The sequence below is a fragment of the Camelina sativa genome, chromosome 14, assembly GCF_030686135.1.
Source record: "Camelina sativa cultivar CO46 ecotype springtype chromosome 14, ASM3068613v1".
NCBI lineage: Eukaryota > Viridiplantae > Streptophyta > Magnoliopsida > Brassicales > Brassicaceae > Camelina > Camelina sativa.
This window is the reverse complement of record NC_141893.1, coordinates 28,201,193-28,226,800: the sequence shown is the minus strand read 5'-3', so window position 1 is coordinate 28,226,800 and position 25,608 is coordinate 28,201,193. Positions and strand designations below refer to the sequence as shown.

The following is a 25,608-nucleotide window of genomic DNA, read 5'->3' as shown; positions in this document are numbered from 1 at the left end:
CTTCACTTTATAAATAAAATAAAATAAAATAAAATTTGTTTTGACACAATTTAAAAACAATTGTTGAAGCTAAGTTTTCTTATTGCCATTTAAATTATTCACTTATATCAAAGAAAGACAAACAAGTTTTACTTCAGACAAGAGGTCTATAAGATTATAGGTTTCTTTCTAAAAAATGTTCTTGACAAAATGATTTACAACGGAAAATTGACAATTTGATATACAATTTGATATGCCACTGCATCCCTAGAAATTTGAAATATCTACCAATTTTAATGGTTTGATATGAAACCAATAAGTTGGTGTTACTCTTATAAAGTCATTGTATATTCTGAAAAGATAAAAAAAAAATAATCAGCCACAAAAATATTCTCCATCATTTAACAAAATTCAAAAGAAAAATATTATCTATTTTTTTTTCGTTTCCATGTTGCTGATCTCGCTACTAACCGGGAGATACCAATAATTTTTCAAGTATCCTATTAGGTTCGAAACAGATTTGGGCCGTATTAATGGGCCGAAAATTCATATCGCAGGTTCGAAATGCGCCGGATAAAACACGTGCGAGTGGCTGTTTTGTGTTTGCTCAGTCGAGCTTCGAACTTCTCAACGGAAACCCAAAAATCAGAAATCCCCAAATCGAAGAAGAAGAAGGTAAACACTTTGATCTTCAAGAGGAAGATAGATTCTTCGTTTTGTATCTTTCGTAATGCGATGTGCGATGACCTTGATTCTCACTTCAATTTCTCGTTTCTTGAAGCGATCGGCGAGTGATGGCGGTGGACGGTGACGAAACTAATGGGGGTGGAGATTCTCAACCATCGGTGAACACTACGGCGGAGAAAAAGAAAGAGACGCCTATCCTGAGGCTGAGTCTGGTTCCTAATAACGAGTACGTTTCTGATAGCTACGACGATCCGAATCTGGTGTATAGTTCTTGCGTATTAAGATCGTTAGAGAAGTACTTGCCGCCGGAAATTTTCTCGGCGAACAGAAACGAGAAGGCCAAATTCATGTCAGACATTTTGCGCAAATACTTTTCCAAAGTAATGGCTCTTTTCTTTTTTTTAATCTCAATCTTTGAAATCGGAATGGGATTTGATTCTTAATACGAATCATAGAATGATCTTAAGCTTTTTTATTATGAACGAACATATAGAATCTGGTTTGATGGTGATGAAGCACGTTAGATTGATTATAAACAAATCATATCTGTGAAATTGAGATTGCTTCTGAAGTTAGAGTGTGAGTCTTGATAGTTTCATGTCTATATAATGTTCCAGGCTAAACGGCTCAAGAACCGTAGGCAGGAGTTTATATCCAAATATCAGGTCAGGAGAGAAGCCTTTTTATTTTGTTTTCTTAGACTTCTTTATGCCAAAGTTTGAAATGTTTCCTTTTCCGCAGCCATCTTTCAGGGGGTGGTATGATATTGATCCCAAATTGTTTTTGCTTCCTTCTTTCCTGGAGGCGATCAGCGATAACACAGAGGCAAGCTTCAGACGCATCATTTCTGAACCGCACCCCAGTGTTTTTGTCTTTCAAATGTTTCAGCCTGACTTCTATGAGACAGTGATAGTAGAGGTAATAACATAACCCATCATCGAACCACTTATCTTCTTTACCTCTTTGTATTATTCATTTGTTGCTGTTTGATTTTATCAGGTAGAAAATATCAGAAAGTGGGCTGAGGAGACAAATTTCCCGATCAGGAGACCCAACAACATGAGTAAACACGGTGTTGTGTTGGACCACTTTGGCCTGGATATCTTCCTTAAAAAACTCATCCAGGAGTTTATATTTCCTCTTTGCAAAGGCAAGTCAATATTTGACTAAAATGCATCCAAACGACTTTTATTGGTTTAGCAGAAACACTAAACTTCACTCTGTTGTTTTGGCAGTATTCTTCCCTGAAGTATGTGGAACAATGTTTGACTCTCACCATGGATTTTTTATTGAAACTGGCGAAGATAGGGATCCTGCATTAGGTGAGTCCCCTTGATTTTCTCTAATTATTTTGCAACACCGATTCTGCAAATATTCTCACAAGACCGTACGATCTTTCTTGAACTGCAAATATATCCTGTGATACCTAAGCTGCTTAGAGAAAACCGGAGTGAATTCTTTAATAGAAAACGTAAATCTGGTTTAGTATAAGGAATTAAGGATTTTCTCTGCTAACCATTTCATCAAAGTTCTGGTGGGTATGGTCTCTTTTGTAGTGTGTCGATATTTGTTGAATTGATTATGTGAGATACATTTGCAGTGTGTCTATGTTACTCTTCTTTGGAAAAAATATCAATGTGTCCATTTATAGGAAGAGTGGAAATAGAATAGCACGGAAAAGGCATCTATTGGATCTGTTTCATGATGGATTAAAGTGCTTATATATATGACTAATCTCTGGGAAAATCGTCGGGAACGGAATACTAATGACTATTTCTTTGGGCAATGGATGCTTCTTTTTGTTATTCTGTGTTTCAACTCAGTAACTAGTGCACTGATTTTATTTTATAAAATATGCAGGCTTACATATGGATCTTTCAGAAATTACATTGAATGTTTGCTTGAAAAAACAATTTGAGGGAGGGGAAATAATCTTTGGAGGCACACGATGCAAAAAACATAAGAAGACAAAGTTCAAGGATGAGGTATGTGTCCTTTTGAGGAGCTTTTTTATTTCTTGTCCTAATACATTCCAGTATTTTGTAAATGGCAAAATGTTTAAGTAATAAAGGAAACAACTATATCTCACTGAAGCAGGCAATTTTTCGTTACTCTCATATACCGGGTCAAGCTATTCTTCACCGTGGCCGCCACTGCCATGGTGCCAATACCACAAGAACAACTTGTTATCGGGCCAATATGATTCTTTGTTGCAATAGGTAAGCAATCTTGAAGCTTTGCTCAGGATTTCAGATCATAATTGAATCACAATTTCTTCTGCTTTTCCCATTGCAGCTCTTTGTTTAGAGAGATGGAAACTTATCAGAAGGACTTCTCAGACTGGTGCGGTCAATGTGCCCATGAAACGAAAGTAAAGGAAAGCCAGATTATTGCAGCCAGAAGAGAGGTCAAAACAAAAAGACGAAGATTTTGCTCAAGCTTATTATAAGATGTTTGGTTTGAGCATGGTTATGAACTGAACCGATGGGCGTCCTTATTGCAGGGGATGATTAGAATAGAGGATGGAGCCAGAGGATCGACTGATAAGCCGTGGCATGTCTATGTTAGACGTTCAAAGAAATGAAGAAGCAGTGTGTGAAGATAAAAGAAATGAAGGTGCATAAAGAAGAGTGGAATGGTGAGTAAAAGAGTAGAACAGAGAAGCTGAGTTGGCAAACAAGAGTAGATACATAGATACAATACAAGTGAACGTATAGATGATTGTTGGTTATATAAGGAGTCTGTACAGAGTTGATTCGATTGAGATAGAGAACTCACAGTTAGGAAGTTGTACTCTTTGGTCTACAGGTTTCCTGCTCAGACCTTAAACTCTTTGGTCTATGTTAGACGTTCAAAGAAATGAAGAAGCAGTGTGTGAAGATAAAAGAAATGAAGGTGCATAAAGAAGAGTGGAATGGTGAGTAAAAGAGTAGAACAGAGAAGCTGAGTTGGCAAACAAGAGTAGATACATAGATACAATACAAGTGAACGTATAGATGATTGTTGGTGATATAAGGAGTCTGTACAGAGTTGATTCGATTGAGATAGAGAACTCACAGTTAGGAAGTTGTACTCTTTGGTCTACAGGTTTCCTGCTCAGACCTTAAACCCTTATTGGCAGATCTGACTCTGTACTTGACAAACTGAATATATGATAAGGGGGCGGAAGCAAACGAGAAGTATGATTGTTTTGGGGATATCAAAACAGAGCAAGTGAAAACAGGGGAGATGAGAGGTGATACGGTGGTTGGAGATGGAACGAAATCGAGATCGAGCTTTGAGGGTTCGATGTCGACGTGAATTTGCAAGTCCTCCTTGCAGGGCTTCGAGAAAAAAAGCTCTTTTGGGTAGTTAAGACTACCTCTTTTTTATCTTTTATTGATGCAATATGAATGATGATTTACAATGCTGCTGCGTTCTCTAATTATAGAGGCACAGGAAAAACCAAAACAAAACCCTAGGTCTAGCAGAACAATGAGAAAGCCGACTTAAACGAAAATAGAAAAGCCCGAACAAAACCGTAACTTGATGGCCAAGAAACACTCGAGAAAGGCCCATCAAGGATCGATGCTATGCTACATCAGGTCCCTCCCGGTTGAGAAGGATTCGTCTCAGAATCCAAAGCCTCATTATCCCCACGGAAAGGAGACAAATGCTTGACGTTGAAGACGTTGTGAGTTCGTAAATGAGATGGTAATTGCACTCGATAGGCGTTGTCATTAATGCGAGCAAGAACCTCCACATGACCCACTTTTCTGGACTTGAGCTTGTTGTACTCACGAAGTGGAAGACGGTCCTTGGTGACATACACCCAAACAAAATCCCCTGGCTGAAACACGACCACACGACGTTTTCGATCAGCTGCTTCTTTATACTTGGTCGTAGCCGCCTCCAAATGCTCCTTAGCCTATTTGTGTACAAGTTGCAAATCTTCAACAAAATCGTGAGCTTGACCATGCAAACGAGTCTGATCGGGGAGAGTTGTTAAATCAAGAGGGCATCGAGGCACCAACCCATAGACAACACGAAATGGACTGAATCCAAGGCTGCGGTTAAAAGCATGGTTATGCGCGAACTCTGCTTGACACAATTCACCAACCAAACACCGCAACAAGTTTCCCAATGCTCGATTAGTGACCTCAGTCTGTCCGTCGGTTTGTGGATGATACGCTGAACTCATATCTAAACTTGTGCGTAACAACTTCCATAGCGATCTCCAAAAATGGCTTAAAAACCGAGTATCACGGTCAGACACAATAGATTGTGGTAGTCCATGTAGATGATATATCTCGCGAAAAAATAGAGTGGCCACCGTGGTAGCATCTGTAGTCTTCTTACATGGAACAAAATGAGCCATCTTGGAAATCGATCCACCACTACAAATATGGAATCATTACCACGTTGAGTCCGCGGTAGACCCAACACAAAATCCATGCTAATATCCGTCCATGGTTGTGTAGGAACAGGAAGAGGAAGATACAGGCCTGCGTTGGATGCTTTCCCCTTAGCTTGCTGACATATACGACAACGCTCGACATAGCGTTCGACATCCCGTCGTAAAGAAGGCCAGAAATATGACGATGTAACCAACTGTAACGTATGATCACGCCCCACATGGCCCTCGTTATGCATCTCCTGAATGATTTGCAAACGCAGGCTAGATTCCGGAACAAAAATACGCAATCCTTTGAAAAGAAACCCCTCGTGAATAGAATACTCATCGGTGAGACCGTGTTCAGCGTCCAAAAACACACTGGCAAAGAAAGGATCTATCTTATATAATTCAGCAAAGGTTGCAAAACCCGGAACAGAAACGTGAACCGTGGCTAACAAAGCATGGCGTCGACTCAACGCGTCGGCCACCCTGTTGGTCTTCCCGGATTGATGCTTGATAGCAAATGTAAACTGTTGCAAAAAGGCAACCCAAGAAGCATGACGAGAAGATACCTTAGCTTGACTATCCAGATGGCGTAAGGTGTCATGGTCAGTTAATAGCACAAATTCACAATGGACTAAGTAGTGACGCCAATGTTTTATGGCCTGCACAATGGCATAGAACTCAACATCATATGTGCTGTACCGTTGACGTGCACCATTCAACTTTTCACTATAAAAAGCCACAAGACGGTTTTGTTGACTAAGAACAGCGCCAATGCCGAGTTTGGACGCATCACAGTGGAGTTCAAAAGTGAGTGAAAAATCAGGGAGAACCAAAATCGGGGCTGTAGTAAGTTTGAGTTTGATGTCTTCAAATGCCGTTGTAGCCGCAGGAGTCCACTCAAAACGTCCGTCTCACATACAGTCCGTGATAGGTGCCATAATAGAGCTAAAATTGTGGACAAAACGGCGATAAAACGAGGCTAGACCATGAAAACTGCAAACATCGGTAACGGAACGAGGAAGCGGCCAAGACCGAATGGCTTCTACCTTAGCACTATCCACCGATAAGCCTTTGTCCGAGACAACATATCCCAAAAATTTAACTTCCGACGTACCAAACTCACATTTTTTACGTCCCGCAAATAACTTTTCTTGGCGCAAAACAAGAAGTACTTCTCGCAAATGGCAACCGTGGTCCTTGAGTGATGAACTGAAGATGAGGATATCATCAAAATAAACTACCACAAATTTACCAATGAATGGCTGAAGGGCTTGATTCATCACACTCATAAACGTACTTGGTGCGTTGGATAGCCCGAATGGCGTCACAATCCATTCAAATAAACATTCTCGCGTCTTAAAAGCTGTCTTCCACTCATCACCTGGACGAATACGAATTTGATGATATCCACTCTTCAAATCAATTTTGGAAAAAATACAAGCTTGACCAATCTGATCCAGAAGATCATCAAGACGAGGCATCGAAAAACGATAACGTACGGTGATCTTGTTGATGGCACGACTATCAACACACATTCTCCATGACCCATCCTTTTTTGGTATGAGTAAGGCTGGGACAGCGCAAGGACTAAGGCTCTCGCGAATATGTCCCTTGCGTAGTAAATCTTCGACCTGACGGCGTAACTCTTCATGCTCTTGTGGACTCATTCGATAGTGAGGCCGATTAGGAAGAGTAGCTCCTGGCGTAAGATCGATATGGTGTTGAATGTCACGTAGGGGTGGAAGTGACAAAGGGAGTTCGTCGGGAAAGACGTCTCCGAAGTCCGCTAAAACAGAGTCTATTGCTTCAGAGACGGGAGCCGAACACGCATGATCTTCTTGCGGCACACTTATTATGGCAAATGCGAGACCTTCATCTTGAAGTTCCTTCTCAAAATCAGACTGAGAACATAGCAAGGATGGCTCCGACAGTTTAGCCTTTTTCGAAGAATCAAAAGAATCTGGTGGAGCCGGTGTCGTCTTGAATGCATGCTCTCTAGAGGGTAGAAGCAAAATATTATGTGTCTCCCAAATGAACTGATAGGTGTTACGCACACCGTCATGTATAATCTTGCGATCATATTCCCAAGGTCGTCCCAAGATGAGGTGACTAATGTCCATAGGAGCCACATCGAAATAGAACCGATCCTTGTAGAATGGTCCAATAGAGAAGGGTACCAACGACCGCTATGAGACACGAGTAGCCACACCATTTTGAAACCATGACAGCGAATGTGGTCTCGGGTGAGCTTCCACTGGTAAGCCAAGTTTTTGAACGGCTGCTGCAGCGATCACGTTACGACAACTTCCGGAATCAATAATGAACGTGCAAATCTTCCCACGAATTGTGCATGTGGACCGGAAAATATTTGTTCTCAACCAATGGTCGTCACGTTGTTGTGGCGTTAAACACACATGCTGAATGACAAGTGCAGAGCCCACGTCGCCTGTAGTATGATGAACTGAGTCATCAGATTCTTCATACTCATCGTGGGAAGAGTGGGTATCAGCACAAGGTTGTTTCTCCCCAGCGACCAAACCACGACGTGATTGTTTGGGACAAGCGGTCTGACGGTGTCCAGGTTCGCCGCATGTATAACAACGGAGAGCATTGCGGACAGAACGCCGTAAACGTTGTTCTTCCTCTTTATATTCGGTGTTTGTCTCGGACTTGGGTTGGTCTTGACTGTCTCGTGGTAGTGATGCAGGTTGTTGTTCTGTAGAACGTGCTCTGAACGAAACAGAGTTCCACGCAGAAGACTTCAACTGTTGCTCAAACGATGCAGCTCGTCGGTGAGCCTCAGCAATGGTGGTAGGATCAAACGGTGCCAAAGAATTATGCAGTTGAGGCTTTAACCCGCCAATAAATCGTGAAACCAGTTGAACTTGAGTGTCAAAAATCTCATTCCTTGTAAGCAACAAATAGAACTCCTCGGCATATTCATCTACTGAACGAGACCCTTGTTTCAAGTTTTGAAACTTTGTGTATTGGAGACGGTCGTAATTATGAGGAAGGAACGTGTACTTCAATTTTTTTTTAATTTCTCCCACGTCCGTATTGGCAACTTCCCCGCACGAGCTCGAGTGGTTTTGGTTTGTTGCCACCAAGAGGCTGCATGACCACGAAATTTCGTTGCTACCAATGCTACTTGACACTCACCCGGAACTCCTTTAAAATCGATGATCTCCTCCACAGCTACCAACCAATCAAGTAGATTGTCTCCACGAATACCACCGTGAAACTCCAGGATATCAACACGAAGACCTTGTTCCCAGCGGATGTCGTTGTGTCGTTGCTCTTGTTGGCAGATTTGAATGAGTTCACGATGCTGAGGATCATTGAGAACCACCGGATTGTCTTGCGGCACTTGTCGTTGGTCACCACCGATCATAAGTTGTTGATTGTTATGACGCGGTTCATGTTGAACATCGGCTACACCAGCTGCAGCCGGACGCAAATTACCATCATCAAGATGTCATAACAAGGTTTGACTTAACTCATGGACTGAGTTTTGCATAGCCAGTTGCGAGGCGAGGAGTGTATCCCTGAACTCGACCCAGTTGATTGTCGTGTCGGGTTGCTTCTCTCCGTCGGTCTCGTCTTTCTTTTGAGGAGGCATGATCAATTCCAGGAACGAAAAAGAATCTGATACCAACTGATAAGGGGGCGGAAGCAAACGAGAAGTACGATACTCTGTTTTGGGGATATTAAAACAGAGCAAGTGAAAACAGGGGAGATGAGAGGTGATACGGTGGTTGGAGATGGAACGAAATCGAGATCGAGCTTTGAGGGTTCGATGTCGACGTGAATTTGCAAGTCCTCCTTGCAGGGCTTCGAGAAAAAAAGCTCTTTTGGGTAGTTAAGACTACCTCTTTTTTATCTTTTATTGATGCAATATGAATGATGATTTACAATGCTGCTGCGTTCTCTAATTATAGAGGCACAGGAAAAACCAAAACAAAACCCTAGGTCTAGCAGAACAATGAGAAAGCCGACTTAAACGAAAATAGAAAAGCCCGAACAAAACCGTAACTTGATGGCCAAGAAACACTCGAGAAAGGCCCATCAAGGATCGATGCTACGCTACATCAATATATATGTAGAATCATTTGAGGTAAATAGCTCTTTGTATCTTGTCTCCCTCCCACAATACTTATGTACAATGAACCATTTAATATAGAACTGATTGCTTGTTTAAGCCTTGTATTTTTGGTTTCTGTTGCGACAATGTTAACATGTTAAAAGCTATTGGGCATTAAATGATAAAAGACGGAGCCGCATGATTGGCATAGAAACGTCCCATATGATGATGACCAGTGACCCACTCATATAATTTTGTAGTAAATGAACAACTTTGATGTACAAGTTTTAGCAAAAGTATACCAAACTTTTTTCACATTCGTAGCCATCTTCGAGATTATACAACCCCAACGGGCAGCACCACGCTAACCACACTAGTAGACAGTGATGTATCCATTTTATGTTTATTTGGAATTAATCATATCGGAGTGAATTCATCAAAACGGCCATTTAAAACTACAGTACTGGTTTCAAATAATAGATAACAGACCTAATCCAACTATTTAAACAAATTTATCAAAAAAAATTTTTTTTGTTAAAGCAAATTACTTAAACAAATTGTCTTTAAGAAGGGATGAAGTTGTACCATAGTGCACACAAAACAATCTAGTTGAGCTATTTTCTACCGCTGTTTTTTAGATACAAATATATTCATATTTCATATTTACCAGTTGAGCTACATATAGAAACTCTTCACTTGAGGTGAATCAAGATATCAAAACCAAATATGATAATAACAAGAGCAATACTTTTGGGATCTGAATAAGTGATCTATGACTATGAGCTAAGACATACTTATTAACCACTTATCAGCTAAGAAAGTTTCTTTCCCTTCCACATTAAGTTTATATGCTTCTTCTTCCCTACCTCGTGTAACATCCCCAATTTTATGTAATTGGACCGGTCTGTTTTTCTACCTATGTTAAAAGCCCATTAGTCTAAAATCTAGTAAACGACAAAGGGTTTTCGGTGTTTGTTTGTATGTGCGTTTATATCTTCATGAGCCGTCAAAGGGAATGTCCATCAAAAACCCTAAGAGCCTTTGACGTGAGAGAGAGTATGGGAAAATAAGAGATCGTAAAAAAAAAATAGAGAAAAAGGAAGAAGAAAAGATGGTGCCGAGAGATGGAGGTGAGAAACGGCGAACCGTATGATAATCAACGAAGAAGGAGACGTTGCGGAGGTGGTGGATCTGTTAATCACTACTGTGACTGTGGCAAGCCACGGTGGTGGTGAAAGAGAAAAGTTGGAGTAGATCAAAAGTGGAGAACAGAAAAATAAGAAAGAGGAAGAAGGGAGGGAAAACAGTTTGGAGGAGGCATCTTTGGAGACTCGCCGCCGCCGGATTTGACATCAATTTATCAATCTAAAATAATCATCGTGATCACCATCAAGCCATGAGCTCGTAGCAACTGACGGAAGTCCGATCGGAGTTATATTCAAGAAGTTATGTTCATTGCTTCCTGCGCAAGAAATATCTGAAACAGTCCGAACCTGCAGCCCTAGAAATCAGATTCGAGGTTATCTCTTTGGAACAGCGTTTGGTGGCCCAAAACTTACCTAGCTGAAATTTTGTGGGGAGCATCACGGTACTATAATTTAAATATTTAACGGTAGGATCGTGATTTTAACGGTTAGTTGTGGTTTTACCTGTGTGTTTATGAGGCTCGTTTGTATAGAATAAATTGTGACATTATATATTTGGTTTGGCAACGAGGTTGGATGGAGCTGGTGTTTTTGAATATTGGGTCTGAAATGGGAAAGGAGAATTGAGTTTCAACGTTTAAGTGGCAAAGGTGAGGGTAGGCATGACCAAAATCAAACCGTAACTGTATTTCGAACCGTAATCGGATCGTATCTGAACCGTAACCAGACCGTAACCGTATAAAATGGTTAAAAACCGTAACCGTTAACCGTAAATATGTGGTTAAATTATATTAACCATAACCATTAATTAACCGTAACCGTATCAAAACCGTTGGTTAACCGCATAGTTAAACCGTAATTTATTAACCGTAATTGTTTTAAAAATGTAATAAAATATACTAATAATTATTTATTTAATATGAATTATATGATATATAGAAATATGAATACACTAAAAGAACATATTAGTTATAAATAAATAATATCAATTATATTATATCATCAAATAATATTAACCGTATCATATTATCAAATAACCATAACCGTGTAAAACCGTAACCGCTTCAACCGGAACCGTATTCAACCGTAACCGTTTAACCGTTTATTAAACGGTTATGGTTAAGGTTAAACAAAATTTCTAACCGTAACCGGTGGTTGATAAACCTTAACCATGATAACCGTAACCGTCGTCATGCCTAGGTGAGGGTGGTAATCGCGGAAACACAATTATTCACTGTTTTGGAGGATTTGTGTTTTTTTTTTTAAATCCACTGTTATTCAACTAGTGATTTTAAAATCACATCTCAAATCCACTGTTATTGAATATGAAATTTGTTAAAAATCATTCAAAATCACTCACAATCCACTGTTATTCAATCAACAATTTACAAAAATCATAACAAATCCACTATTATGTTTTTCTTTTTTTTTTAGAAAAACATAATAGTGATTGTGAGAGACTTTGGATACATTTTTATAAGGGAAATCCTGTTTAAACAATCCCACCTTTGAGAATGGTTTTGAAAGATTATTTTAAAAAAAAACAAATTACGAACAAGGCTCTCGTTAAGAGGTGATATTGACGCCAAATTATAATGATACGAACATTATGTCAAAAATTATAATACTCTGTTCTCTTCTTCTCTCTCGTTACAGAGGTGATAGTGATTGTGACCAAACTCATTCACGGTGGTGGAATGTTGCTCTGTTTTGGTGTGAGAAAACAGAGTAACGTGACCAATTCCGACGACCACTTTTGACTTCTTTGGGCTGTTTTTTTGGTGTGTTAATTATGGGCTTCGCATCTCGTTTCGGTGTTGAGTTACTTGCCCAACAAGTTACGGTGGTGTCACGTTATGTTAGTTTTCTATTTCTTTTTGGGAGAAAAATATTCTCTTTGCTTTTAGGTTTTGTGTTAATCTACAACTTTATAAATAGAGATCGTGTATACTCTATTGTATAAAGAAGAATATTCTCTTTTCTTCTCCACGTCTTACCATCACCATCTTCTCTCTCTTTTCACTCTGTTTTCTCACCCCAAAACAGAGCAACACTCCACCTTTGCTCAGCTTGCATCTTCTTGGTCGTTATAGCTTCCGCCCCTAATCACTTCACGTCGCTCTTGTATTTCTCTTATGTCAAAATGAATATTTCTCTTGATTTACTTTTGTTAATCTCCATGTTCTGTTTCAATGTTTGTGTCACTTTCATGCGATTAGATGATGTTTGTCTTAGATTTTGTTAGTTTATTGTCGAATTGTTCTTCTTTTTAACGTTTGTACATAGTTAATGGTTGCTTACAAATTTTTTTGTTTCTTTTGTATGGCTTTAGTTTCCAAGCTACAATGGGAGATACAGAAGATGTGAAAGGCAAAGGTCAATATAAACAATGGTCTGAGCCTGAACACAAGTTGTTATTGCGGCTCCTAGTTGATGGAATCAATCAAGGTTTTCGTGATGCTAATGGAAAGTTCAACAAATTGACGGTGGAAACAAGAATATTACCACCTCTAAATAAACAGCTTGGAACTAAAAAAACCTACAATGAGTACAAAAATAGGATGAAGATCTTGAGGGGTAAGTACAACAACTTCACAGAATTTCTTCGTTTTAGTTCAGGGTTTGGATGGGATCCTGAAACGAAGAAATTTACTGCAACAGATGAAGTATGGGATATATTTTTGAAGGTAAAAAATTTAAACTTAAACTTGAGTATAGCAGGGACGCTTAAGTATAAAACTAACATTTACACCATCTCTTTTAATATATGTAGGCTCATCCACTTAAAACAGCTTTGCGTGATGAACCATTTGAAGATTTTGGGGACTTAAGAACTATATTTGCAGTGAATACTGCAACTGGACAGAATGCTGTGGGTTTAGGCGATGTTGTTGATACAGGTTCTTATCAAGTTGGAGAGAGTGATGGGATACATGATTTAAGTCATGTCCAAATAATGGATGATGTAGACGATATACCATATGAAGAAAGATCTGTGCATGACGTTTTTTCTGCTTTAGATGAAAGCAGGTTAGGAAAGCTTCCTTCACGTAAGAAAGCTAGAACTGATGCAAGTAGTTCACACAAGGCTTTCGATGAAGTGAATACGGTGGCAGAATTTGGTCATCAAATTTTTGGTATGATACAGAAAAGATGGGAAAAAGAAACTGAAGAAAAAGAAGTTGATGACAAAGCTAATAATGTGTGGGATGCTATCAAAGAAATTCCTGATTTGGCCGATGATATGCGGTATGCGGCCATGACATTGGTTCACAGCTTAGGTATGAAATATGGATTCGTGCATATGTCCATAGAAGAGCTTAAAGGATGGATTATACGAAACCTTCGTAAACCAGGCGAATGAAGTTTTATGCATCAATATGGAGTGAGGATGGTTTTTTAATTTCAGTTTTGAGTTTTTTTTTCTGGTTTTTGGCATTAATTTAAAAATATGTTATGGTTTTAGGTAACATTTAAATAATACTTTAAAATATTTTATGAGATTTAATTTAATAATATTTTCAGTTTGAGAGTCAATTATTCTTCTCTTCTACGTATAATCAACTCATTCCATAATCACTTGAAATATATTATGTTAGATTACAAAAGAGAAGAGCCAATGAGTTGTGTTGACTCGTTTGAAAAGAGTATAATCCCTCATCAAATTAATAAATAAACAATGGTACTCCCCTATATTTTTTTGGCCGGTAAAAAAAGGTTGGAGGCAAATTTTGGAGGGTAAAAATCTGGAGGCAATATATCTCTTATATATGTGTAAATGATATTTGCCCTAATATGTGTAAAAGAGTATAATCCCTCATTTCTTATTCTTCTCGAGAGTTACATCATCACCGCCACTAGCTTACTGTGAGGTACTCAATTTTTTTATAATATCAAATACGTAGTTCTTAAGATATTAATGATCATGTGCCTTTTAGCCTCCCTGTATGATTTGTATGTAGTACTCATAATAGAAATCTAAGTTTTAAGTCGTGACTTTTTTCATCCAATGTTTTTTGTTTTGATTGTAATACTGTGTAGACTTTTAATAATGGATCGTATTGTTCAAGAAAGTGAAGAGATACAAGCAAAAAGAAAAAGGAAAAGAATGAGGAATTTCAAATCGGATGTTGACATAATGTTATTGCTTTTGTCCATCATTGCAAAGATCCGATATTTTTATCCACAGATTCAACGCCAGATCAGAAAACCAACAACAAAACTTGGTCATGAATACATACGATATTCGCTAGTTAAAGATCGTGACCAATTCCGACGGCTGTATCATATGTATCCGGAGCCATTCCTAAAGCTATGCAACATATTTAGAGTGAAGATGGGTTTAAGAGACACAAGAAATGTTTCAGTTGAAGAAATGCTTGCAACATTTTTGATTATTGTTGGTCAAAATGCGAGGTATATCAATGTTGAAGCTATATTCGAAAGGTCAAGATTCTCAATAAGCAAGAGTTTTAACACAATTATGAAGATGTTAAACGCACTTTCTCCAAGCTACATGGCAAAACCCGGGCTTGCAGTACCCACAAAAATAAGAGACAGTACACGATTTTATCCTTATTTTAAGGTATGCAATTTCTTGTTCTATTTTTTTTTAATAACTCTCAAAATTTTGATATTTTGTTTTCATTTATTTAAGGATTGTGTGGGAGCTATTGATGGAACACATATCCCTGCAATGATAGCTGGAAAAGAAACAACTCCTTATCGTAACTGAAAAGGACAATTATCGCAAAATGTTTTAGCTGCATGTAATTTTGATTTAGAATTCATATATGTTCTTAGCGGATGGGAAGGTTCAGCTCATGACTCAAAAGTTTTACATGATGCTTTAACAAGAAGCACTAACAAGTTAAAAGTTCCTGAAGGTATGTTATTTACATTATGATTTTAAAAACAAGACTTTGTTATTTATTTGATATTTATCTCACTTATATTTGTGTTCTTTATAAAATTTCAGGAAAGTTTTATTTAGTTGATTGTGGATTCGCTAATCGTCGTAATTTTTTAGCTCCGTTTCGAAGTACTCAGTATCATCTCCAAGACTTTAGAGGGCAAGGAAAAGATCCCGTAAATCAAAATGAGTTGTTCAACCATCGTCATTCAAGTTTGCGAAATGTAGTAGAGAGGATTTTCGGCATCTTCAAATCAAGATTTCTTATCTTCAAATATGCACCACCCTTTCCGTATAAAACACAAGCGGAGTTAGTTCTTGCATGTGTTGTTTTACATAACTATCTTCGTAAAGAATGTCGCTCGGATGTGTTTCTTCCCAAAGAAAATGATGTTGAAGAAAGTGGTGTTGACGAAAGAGATGATGGTGAAAATAATGGAGATGAAGAGATTCATGGTACTCAAGAACAACAAAGAGTCCATGCTAATAACTGGAGAGCAACAATAGCTGCACATATGTGGACCGATGCTATGAATATGGGGACATGAAACAATAGAGTGCTTTAATTTATCTTTAATTCTGTTTTGTACCTTCCAATTTGTTATGTTATATTCTCAAAAAAATCTTTGAGTTATGCGATCGTATTCATCCGTTTGGCAAGTGTAAAAGCTTTACTTTTGGAAAGTCTTTTTGTTATGAATTCTCGTTTATGGACTTGACAATCTTCTTAAAACCCACTTAAAATCTCACCAAATCCCATCAAATCTCATCAAATCACAATTTTTGTTTTTTTTCAAAAATGGAAAATAATAACAAATCCACCAAACTACCTTAAAATCTCACTGAAAATCTCCTAAAATCCAAAAATTTATAAATCCTCCAAAATCCTGTTTTGAATACACCCCCCTAGAAATCAGATTCGAGGTTATCTCTTTGGAACAGCGTTTGGTGGCCCAAAACTTACCTAATCGAGCTGAAATTTTGTGGGGAGCTTCACGGTACTATAATCTAAATATTCAACGGTGGGATCGTGATTTTAACGGTTAGTTGTGGTTTTACCTGTGTGTTTATGAGGCTCGTTTGTATAGAATAAATTGTGACATTATATGTTTGGTTTGGCAACGAGGTTGGATGGAGCTGGTGTTTTTGAATATTGGGTCTGAAATGGGAAAGGAGAATTGAGTTTCAACGTTTAAGTGGCAAAGGTGAGGGTGGTAATCGCAGAAACACAATGATTATTTTATAAGCATGTTCTTCATGAATTGCTTGTATAGGCTTGGAAACTATGTGATTGGATATGTCTATTGTTTGATATTGTATGATATGATTAGATGTATGATTATAATGAATGATGACATGATATGATGAGTTGATGTGTAACATGATGATCGTTGTGTGGTGATATGAAATGAGATTGTGTGTTGGGGACACAAACATGGGATTTGTTTTGTGCCTCGTGATGGGTGGAACATGGGATTGGTTTTGTGCCTGGTAATTGGACGAACATGGGATTTTTTTCGTACCTGGCGATTGGACGAATATGGGATTTGTTTCGTGCCATGCTAAGATGATGGGATTTCGGTTTAGCGTAGTTGATGAATGTGTGTATTGATGAATGCATTGGTGTTAAGATATGGTTTAAGTAATATTATGAATATGCTAGATTGAATATTATTTGAAATTGTTATGCTTGTTGGATGTATGTTAAGAATGTGGAGTCTGATTCTATGCTATTCACTGATTGTCGAATGTTATTAGAATGTCGTCATTGTGTTCATCGTTTTATCTTTCCCTCAGGTTTAAAAGCTCTATGAGAAGTGGAACAAGTTTTATGATTGAAGAGTTTTATCTAAATAAATAAGCATTTTGGTGGTACTATTTGATTAACACATTGTCTTGGCAGATAAGGCGGGACAAGGTGTTACACCTCGATCTGGTTAATACCATCACTATCCTTTACCCATCAGGTTCCAACATTTGACCTTTACTTGATTGAGGAGTTGTTCCCGCAGATGTAGATCTTAGTTAGAGTTTGTATAATGTGTGGTGATTATGATTCTGTAAACTTTGAAATTACATGTCATGTTGTCTTGGCTCAAGAAAACGACATGTAGAATTCGATTTATACTTTTCTTTGGCTGCTTGAGTCCCACCGGAAAAAAATGTTATAGACATGACAAGTGATAAGATCGAGAAACTAATATACTCCATAGAAAATATTTTATTATACTTGACTGCTTAGCTGGTTTCCGAATTAAATGACACGAATATCTAAGTCTTGACTTGTGTAATTCATGCATACAAATCAAACAAAACAGTTTTGTCCGGTTGAGATTTTCTACACAATCTTTTTTTCTTATTAGTGCTATATAGCTAGTAACCCCCTTACTATATATAGCTAGTAACGCCCTTACTAGAGATCAAGAACAAATACACTAAACTGATCAACTAGAGCTCAAAACAAAATATGAGTTTAAGCGTTGATCTCAAGGATCTGGATGTGTTAACATCGAACGCAAAGAAAATACAAGATGATGTGTTGAAGGAGATACTAACACTTAACGCCAACACAGAGTATCTCCAACGCTTCCTACATGGAAGCTCTGATAAGGATTTGTTCAAGAAGAACGTACCGCTGGTGAGCTACGATGATGTCAGGCCTTATATCGAACGGAGAGCCCTCGGATGTGATCTCGGGCGGACCCATAACTAGATTCCTCCGAAGGTACATAACTTTTTTATCATCATAATTGTTAATTAATGGATCGGCTAGTTCTCAACTCAAGACTATAATGGATGCTTGGTATGATGATGATCTCTAGCTAATATTTATATGGTCTCCAAAACGATTATGAACTCGTCGTGCATGTGTAGCTCTGGAACTACAGGAGGGAAACAAAAGATATTTCCAATGAACGATAAGTACATTGGAATGATGGGATACCTTATGGCTCTATCTTCTCTCGTTACTTCCAAGTAATTCATTCTCTATTTAATGCTACACAAATTATAAGTTATAACTATTGGTTCATATATAGTTTTAATTTGATTTAGAAATCTAAAGCAAAATCTAGTTATTGAAATCTACTAATATATAGTTTTAAATTCCTATTATATTCATTGATTTATAAATTTATTTTCATTTTTTTAAAAGTTTCAACCAATCCATAAAAAAAAAAATGTAGTAGAGTACTTTTTCTTAGCTTCCATCATTAAAATTGTTCTGGTTCTACTTTATAGGCATTTCAGTGACAGCGTTGGTGAGGAAGGAAAGAAAATGGGGTTTCATTACATCAGAACAGAATCCACAACTCCCTCCGGATTACTCGTTTCTACAGCACTTGCAAGCTTTTTCATGAGCGATTACTTTAAAAACCGGCCATCAAAATGTAATTCAGAGTACACAAGCCCCGACCAAGTCATATTGTGCCCCGACATCAACCAAAGTGTGTATTGTCATCTTCTATGCGGGCTTTCCCAGAGAGACAAGGTTGTGGTTGTTAACGCTACCTTTGCTTATACCGTGGTCCAAGCGATTGATGCTCTACAAATCTACTGGAAAGAATTGTGTAGCAACATCCGATCAGGCCATGTTAGCGAGTGGATCACTGACTTAGAGTGCAGAAACTCAGTCTCGGCCATTCTTGGGGGACCTAATCCTGACTTGGCTGATGTTATTGAACAAGAATGCAGCCACACGTCATGGGAAGGTATCATTACACGACTTTGGCCTAGAGCAAAATACATTAAATGCGTCATTACAGGCCAAATGGCTCAATACATTCCAACATTAGAGTTTTATTCCAACAAACTTCCTATAGTATCCTCGACTTATGGGTCTTCTGAATGTTTATTGGGGATAAATATGGATCCTTTATCCAAATTACAAGACGTATCCTACACATTTTTGCCGAACATCTCCTACGTGGAGTTTCTACCTGTTGATCATGAGGGAGATATGAACAGCATTATTGATCTTGTGGACGTCAAGTTAGGGTCCTACTATGAACCTGTGATCACTAATTATTTTGGTCTACACAGATGTCTTATTGGAGATATTCTACAGGTGACTGGATTTTACAATAACACACCTCAGTTTAGATTTGTAGGCAGAAAGAATGTGGTTTTAAGCGTCAATGTTGAAACAACAACTGAAGAGGACCTTTTAAAGGCGATGGCTCGTGCGACCCTTGTTCTTGATCAGTCCACAAATTTAATGTTGACGGGCTTCACATGCTATGCTGACATCTCCACTTTTCCAGGTCACTACGTTTTTTTTTGGGAACTCAAAGCTAAAGATGTTAACTATGATTTTGAGCTTGACGAAAATGTATTGGCGGAATGTTGCTATGCGTTAGAGGAATCATTTGATGCTCTTTATAGAAAACTTAGAAGTAAAGATGGCTTAATTGGAGCTCTAGAGATAAGAGTGGTGCAACAAGGAACATTCGATTCTGTCATGCAATATTTCATCTCCCAAGGTGGTTCAATTACTCAATACAAGACACCCCTGTGTATCAAATCTTCTGAAGCCTTGGCAGTTCTTGAAAATAAGGTTCTTGCTCGATTCTACAGCAAAAAAAAACCCCTGCTCTTGAATTGTAGCTAGGCATGTCAATTAGGGCCAAAGCCCACAGGCTGGCCCGGTCCGGCCTTAAAAAATAGCGTGCTCGAGCTTAAATATATGTCCAGAAAAAATTGGGTTTATCGGGTTCAGCCCGTTTGGGGGTATAGGGTTTTTCGGGCTTAGTCCGATCGGATTCGGGCCAGTCTGAAAAACTTTTTAACAAATATATTTGTACTTTTTTGTTAACGTTTTTGTTTGATTGCAATATTTGATTAATAATTTATTTTAATTAAAGTTTTAAACTCTAATCCTAGTTTTTATATTTACTTAAAAACCATACTTAATATTTTAAAAAAATTTATCTATGATATTTTATATGAATTATAGATTAGTTTATTTGGTTAAAGTATCGAAATTTTGTTTAGTTTTAACTTTTTCTATTAAATTAAGTTGGTTGTAATGAATATAGATGAGTTATTAAATTTTTGATTGATTTGTTTTATAGTGCACTTTCAAACACTGTTTTTTAAGGCTTATAAGTTTGAATTTTTGATCGGTAAGATAAGCCCGAAAAAGTTCGAAAAGCCTTGTAATCCTGTTAGGACTGAGCTTGGGCTTTGAAATATAGGTTCGGAAATATTTCGAACCGGGCCGGACCGAACTCAAACATATGTGGGCTTTACGGATTGCCCGGCCCAGCCCGATTGACCCCCTACTTGTAGTTAGCTCTTTGTGTTTTTATTGTTTTTAGTAAAGAACAACAAAATCGTGGAAAACAAGTAAGTGATTTACCTTTCTGCAAAATAAATGACGTTTGGTAGTAAAATTGATAAACTTTCTATAAATTAATAAAATTATTAGTTTCGACAGTATTACTTTTATAAAAGTTTTGTTGCATTTTTTTGTTGTTATGCATGCCATACCATAATAATTTATGATGGCCCCAAACTAAAAGAATAATAATATTAAATGTTCATGAACAAGAAAGCTGTTTCTTCAGATACGCCAAAAAGTTGTTCCTAGTTTAGATATCTCTAATAAAGTATTTTGAGGTTGGTACGGTGTCATCAAGTTTTGTGAAAATCTGTGTCTGCTATATATAATTTATATACTTTCTCACCAAAAAGAAATCTATAATGTCTATACATGGTTTTCCAATCAAGATTAGCGCTGAGATTTATGAAACATAAGTAGTTTGAGGTTCTTATATCGCATTAGGAATTTTGTAAGTTTTTAGTTTACAATCCAAATTAGTAATCTCCAACTATCAAATTATAAATTTAAGTGATACCTAAAATGATATTTTTAATTCTGTGCAGTCACTCGGAAATAAACTAATATATTTGACAGCTTGATTGGTTTTCGAATCAATTCGCACGACTTTTTATGGTCTGATCACTTGCATATTTTTTATAGTTTGTGCCGGTTGAGATTATGGGTATAAATAGTAACAATATTGGTTGTATGGGAAAAACGATTTTATTGTACAGTACGATTCAATTGTGATACAAGATACATATGAAAGAAAAATATTTACGGGATAAGTATGGTTTAAGACAAATAAATGATATAAAATAATGGTTTACTTTTAACAATATATTTGATTATACACATATATATGTTTAGATAATATTTAGAAAAAAATGATAAAGATGTGGAACAATAAAATTATATAATTGAAGTATAATTCAAGGAACATGTATAATTTAGGGCTGGGCATACGAGTAATCCGTTCGGGTTCGGGTATTACCCATTCGGGTTTGGATAAACGGATTTAGAAAAATAAAACCCATTAGATATTTTTAAATATATGGGTTCGGTTTGGTTTGGATATTATTGGGTTCGGGTCGGTTTGGATTACAAATTTTAGAATCCGATTAGTACCCGAACTACCGGGTACCCGAAAAATATAATTAAAATTAATTAAATTTAAATAAATTTAGTTAAATTTTGACTTATGTGACAAAATATTTTAGATATTTTGATTATTTTTGATATTTAGGTATAAAACTAAATGAAAAATTCAAAATTATAATCATAATTTTGAATAATTGTATTATATTAATGATAAATATTATAAATATGTTTATATGTTCGGGTTTAATGGGTACCCAAACGGGTATCGGATATTATCCGACCCTAACCCGAACCCACGGGTATTAGAAAATAGAATCCAATAGAGTTTTATAGGCAAACCCGTACCCAACCCGAATCCGGTTTTTCGAGTCGGGTTCCGGGTTGGATATTCGGGTACAATTTTTATGCCCATGCCTAGTATAATTTTTTTAAAATAAAGTAAATTGGATAACAAATTTTACAAAATAATATTCTAAAAATAATATTTTATTATTGTAAATACAACTTTAATATAATTGATTTTATAAAAAAAGTGAAAGAAACACATTTCTGATAAAAAAAAAAACATTAGCATGCAATACATATATAAATGCTTACAAAACCGCATAGAAAAATTAAAACACATATATTATGGTAGTGAAAGGTAACTTAAAAAAAACGGATTTCAGTTGGTTTTATTGAAAACCTCACTGCTGTCCCCAATCACCAATATTTTTTTTTTTACGTTTTTTTCAAAAAAGAAAAGATTTGCTGTATTGTTCAATGGATTATGTCTTCAACCGCTTTCTCAACATACATCAGTTTTTACCCAGCGTTTTTTTCGAAAACCACACAAAATAATTTAATTTTTTCTTTTTGTTTTATCTTTTAATATTAAAATAATATATATCTTATACTACTTAATAAAAATATAGAAATAGAAATACAAGATAAAAAAAATACATTCTCTCAATCTTCTCTTTCTACCTTTTATATATCTTCCCACTCATATGTAACTTTTTAAAAATATATATTATTTTATAACATTTGATTTATAATGTATTTTCAAATTATTTAATATAAAAATACATTTGCTAAAAGATTTAATGTATTAAAATACATTTGTTAAAAGATTTAATGGATCATACAAAAATACTTTTTAAATAATATGTACTGAAATTTTTTTCATTAAAACGAAACAAAAAGAATAATTTATATCTATACTAATTGATATTATATTTTCTAACATTTTTACTAATGGTACTCTGCATCGGTTTTTTCTTTTTACCATTCAAATTTTTAATTGTGAACTGCAATATTAGTTTTACCAAACAAATTTTAATTTTAAATAAATTTTGGTATTTAAAATTCAGAAATTAAAACTTTATTTATTAATAAAATATATTATTATACTAGTTATTAATAAAATAATACGAAATTTGTACCGCAAATTATTATTATTTATTTATTTTTATTTTTTGTTAACTCAGGGGTAATCCTAAGCCCACATAGGCCCAAACTAATCCCCTGGGAAAAGGGCAACCCATGGGTAGGCCCCTTTCCGGGTATTCAAATGGGTCGAAGGCAAGAACCCATACCCATGTGGATGTCCGAGAATTCGTGAGAAAGTTCCTTCCAGCAGGGTTCGAATTCGGATTGTGTTTGCAACCAGAGCCCGTCCTTACCATTAGGCCACGAAGACCTGGATAATCAAACATTAGTTTGTACTGCTTATTTTGGAATAACCACATTTATTATATAAATATATTTATCTAGGACATACCGCAATTAAATTTACCGCATTAGCAAATTTTTTGTCCCACACTACTAAATCCGTGTTTACCATTTGGACCTATGAATTATTACTGGTGCACACGTTTTTTAGTTTCTCCTTGAAAAATTGAACCGTATATTAAACTATTACTTTTTTATTAGCAAAAGAAAAAACGCATTGCATCTTTAAAAAGTTATATTGATTGGTGAACTTAAATAGGATCCATAAGAGCATGATTACTGGTGTAACTCTCTGGGTTACTCTCTGTATTGGGGCCCAAATTTGTAATATAAAACCTATATTTTAGTCCAATATGAAGAGTATCGGTTCTGTGGGAAGGGTTTGGAGCAACAGCTTAAGTAACGCGACGTGGCCATTTGTGATTGGTGGATTCAGAAATATAAAAGGTAATTTTTTTTTTCCTCATTTTTTTTTCATTCTTTCCCGACATCTCTCTCCTCTCTCGTCTCTCTCGTCCGTGGGAGATAAACAGGCGAATCAACAACCATCAGAAAAATCAACTGATTACCATCGAATCGTTGATTTTTCCGGCTAAATCTCGATGGTTGGAGACTGAATTGAAGACTGAATTGGCGTAACCCAGCCTCCGGGTATGAACCCACCAATAAACAAGGTCTTAGGGTTTATAAAGAAGACCCCCAAAACTCAAAATCCTCAATCTTAGTACAATCTCAATCAATGGACAAGTACGAGAAGCTCAAGAAGGTCGGTGAAGGAACATACGGTAAAGTCTACAAAGCAATGGAGAAAACCACCGGTAAACTCGTAGCCCTGAAGAAGACAAGACTCGAGATGGACGAAGAAGGTATACCACCAACGGCACTACGCGAAATCTCTCTTCTCCATATGCTTTCTCAATCACTCTACATCGTTATGGTATAGAGCTCATGAGGTTTTGCTTGGTTCTACTCATTACTCTACTGCTGTTGATATGTGGTCTGTTGGTTGCATATTTGGTTAGTGCTCTATCGTGTTTTAATTTATACCCTTTTGAATTCGTCTTTGTTCTCTACTTGTTTGCGTTATTGATGTTTCCTACTAATTTTTTGGCAGCCGAGATGATTAGGAGGCAAGCTCTTTTCCCTGGTGATTCTGAGTTTCAGCAGCTGCTTCAGATTTTCAGGTTATTTGCTTCATAGTTTTGATGCCTAGGAATCAGTCTAGCACCTTAGTTCATTAGGTTCAGTTCTTGTGAACTTATTTAGATCATAGGACTCAATCTAATGTATATCTTAAAACATGGTTTTGTTTTGGGTTATGGAGATTGCTAGGAACACCAACTGAGCAGCAATGGCCCGGTGTAATGCCATTGCGTGACTGGCATGTGTATCCGAAGTGGGAATCGCAAGACTTATCACGTGATGTTCCATCTCTATCTCCTGAGGAATTGATCTTCTCACGGTAATACTCTTCTTAAATATGACCATCGCCGGATTTTTCTGTGGCCTAAGATTCTCTGATCTCTTTAGTAGATTAAAAGTCTGATTCTTTCTGTTGGGGTTTCTAAGTTGATGATAATTTGTTTGATCTAATGCAGCAAATGCTGAGGTACAATCCAGCTGATAGAATCTCAGCAAAAGTAGCTATGGATCATCCCTACTTTGACAGCCTTGACAAATCTCAGTTCTGACCACTGGCAAATTGCAGGCTTCTATTACCGATCAGGCTTCTCTTTGGAGTTTTGAAGCTAATGGCTCAAATTTCTTTTCACCACCATCATCTTGGTGTCTTATTCTGTGTGCTTAAAGAGATATTTGTACTTACATAAAAGAAACTGAATAGCTTGTTTGTCTAATTGAAGAGAAAACAAATGTGTTATTTGCTACTACGTTATAACCACAATTGCTATTCAAATAGACAAGTAAATTACAGATCACATGGTATTACACAATTGAGAAAACAGGACAAGATACAGAGATCTCCAAAGCTGATTAATGTAAACCGCTGATACATGTATGTTTCATTCATGTGAGCGGTTATGTCTTCTTCCAAAGCCTCAACAACCACACTTTTCCTTTGCTTGGAGGGGGACATTACTTGCTTTTATTTTAGCTAAGCATTTACTACTTAAGATATATTGCTTATGTTAATCGACTCCGCAGCATAAACAACCAAAATTACGACAATGTCAAGAAAATCAGACCACGCTGAACAGTTTCATATAAGGTTTCTTGATTCAAGTCTGCTTACCATTTCCTTCTATCTACTGATTTTTGCAGTCTCAG

The 25,608-nt window shown here is 36.8% G+C and overlaps 3 protein-coding genes, 1 long non-coding RNA gene and 2 pseudogenes across 8 annotated transcripts; 5 read left to right on the top strand and 1 right to left on the bottom strand.

The window, feature by feature from the left end:
• The first annotated feature begins 540 nt into the window (after positions 1–540).
• Positions 541–4,072, top strand: LOC104742396 (2-oxoglutarate and iron-dependent oxygenase domain-containing protein ICU11). 5 transcript variants are annotated; one of them, XR_015580719.1, is made up of 11 exons: positions 541–654; positions 761–1,046; positions 1,284–1,331; positions 1,408–1,584; positions 1,666–1,816; positions 1,902–1,988; positions 2,527–2,651; positions 2,764–2,885; positions 2,962–3,073; positions 3,170–3,304; positions 3,475–4,072. XR_015580719.1 is itself a non-coding variant. In XM_010463396.3 (10 exons), the coding sequence occupies exons 2-10, from the start codon at positions 774–776 to the stop codon at positions 3,248–3,250; spliced, it is 1,176 nt and encodes a 391-aa protein (XP_010461698.1). In that variant the 5' UTR covers positions 541–654; positions 761–773; the 3' UTR covers positions 3,251–3,786. The 5 variants fall into 5 exon arrangements, 3 of the variants coding, with proteins under 3 accessions (XP_010461698.1, XP_087342013.1, XP_087342014.1); XR_015580718.1 differs by having other exon boundaries at positions 580–654; positions 2,761–2,885; positions 3,475–3,556; XM_010463396.3 differs by having other exon boundaries at positions 3,170–3,786.
• Positions 4,073–4,246: 174 nt separating this feature from the next.
• Positions 4,247–8,438, bottom strand: LOC147928728 (uncharacterized; annotated as a pseudogene).
• Positions 8,439–12,609: 4,171 nt separating this feature from the next.
• On the top strand, positions 12,610–13,637 carry LOC104742395 (uncharacterized protein At2g29880-like). Its single transcript, XM_087484046.1, has 2 exons — positions 12,610–12,960; positions 13,047–13,637. Exons 1-2 carry the CDS (start codon positions 12,619–12,621, stop codon positions 13,635–13,637), a joined length of 933 nt encoding a protein of 310 aa, XP_087340172.1. The 5' UTR covers positions 12,610–12,618.
• A 687-nt stretch (positions 13,638–14,324) lies between these two features.
• On the top strand, positions 14,325–15,500 carry LOC104743963 (uncharacterized; annotated as a pseudogene).
• A 1,983-nt stretch (positions 15,501–17,483) lies between these two features.
• LOC104742393 (4-substituted benzoates-glutamate ligase GH3.12-like) lies at positions 17,484–20,060 on the top strand. The gene is made up of 3 exons (XM_087484045.1): positions 17,484–17,910; positions 18,060–18,161; positions 18,426–20,060. The coding sequence occupies exons 1-3, from the start codon at positions 17,834–17,836 to the stop codon at positions 19,792–19,794; spliced, it is 1,548 nt and encodes a 515-aa protein (XP_087340171.1). The 5' UTR covers positions 17,484–17,833; the 3' UTR covers positions 19,795–20,060.
• Positions 20,061–23,822: 3,762 nt separating this feature from the next.
• On the top strand, positions 23,823–25,131 carry LOC104763672 (uncharacterized). Its single transcript, XR_015579871.1, has 3 exons — positions 23,823–24,339; positions 24,437–24,784; positions 24,921–25,131. It is a non-coding gene; the product is annotated as an uncharacterized LOC104763672 (long non-coding RNA).
• Positions 25,132–25,608: the final 477 nt, after the last annotated feature.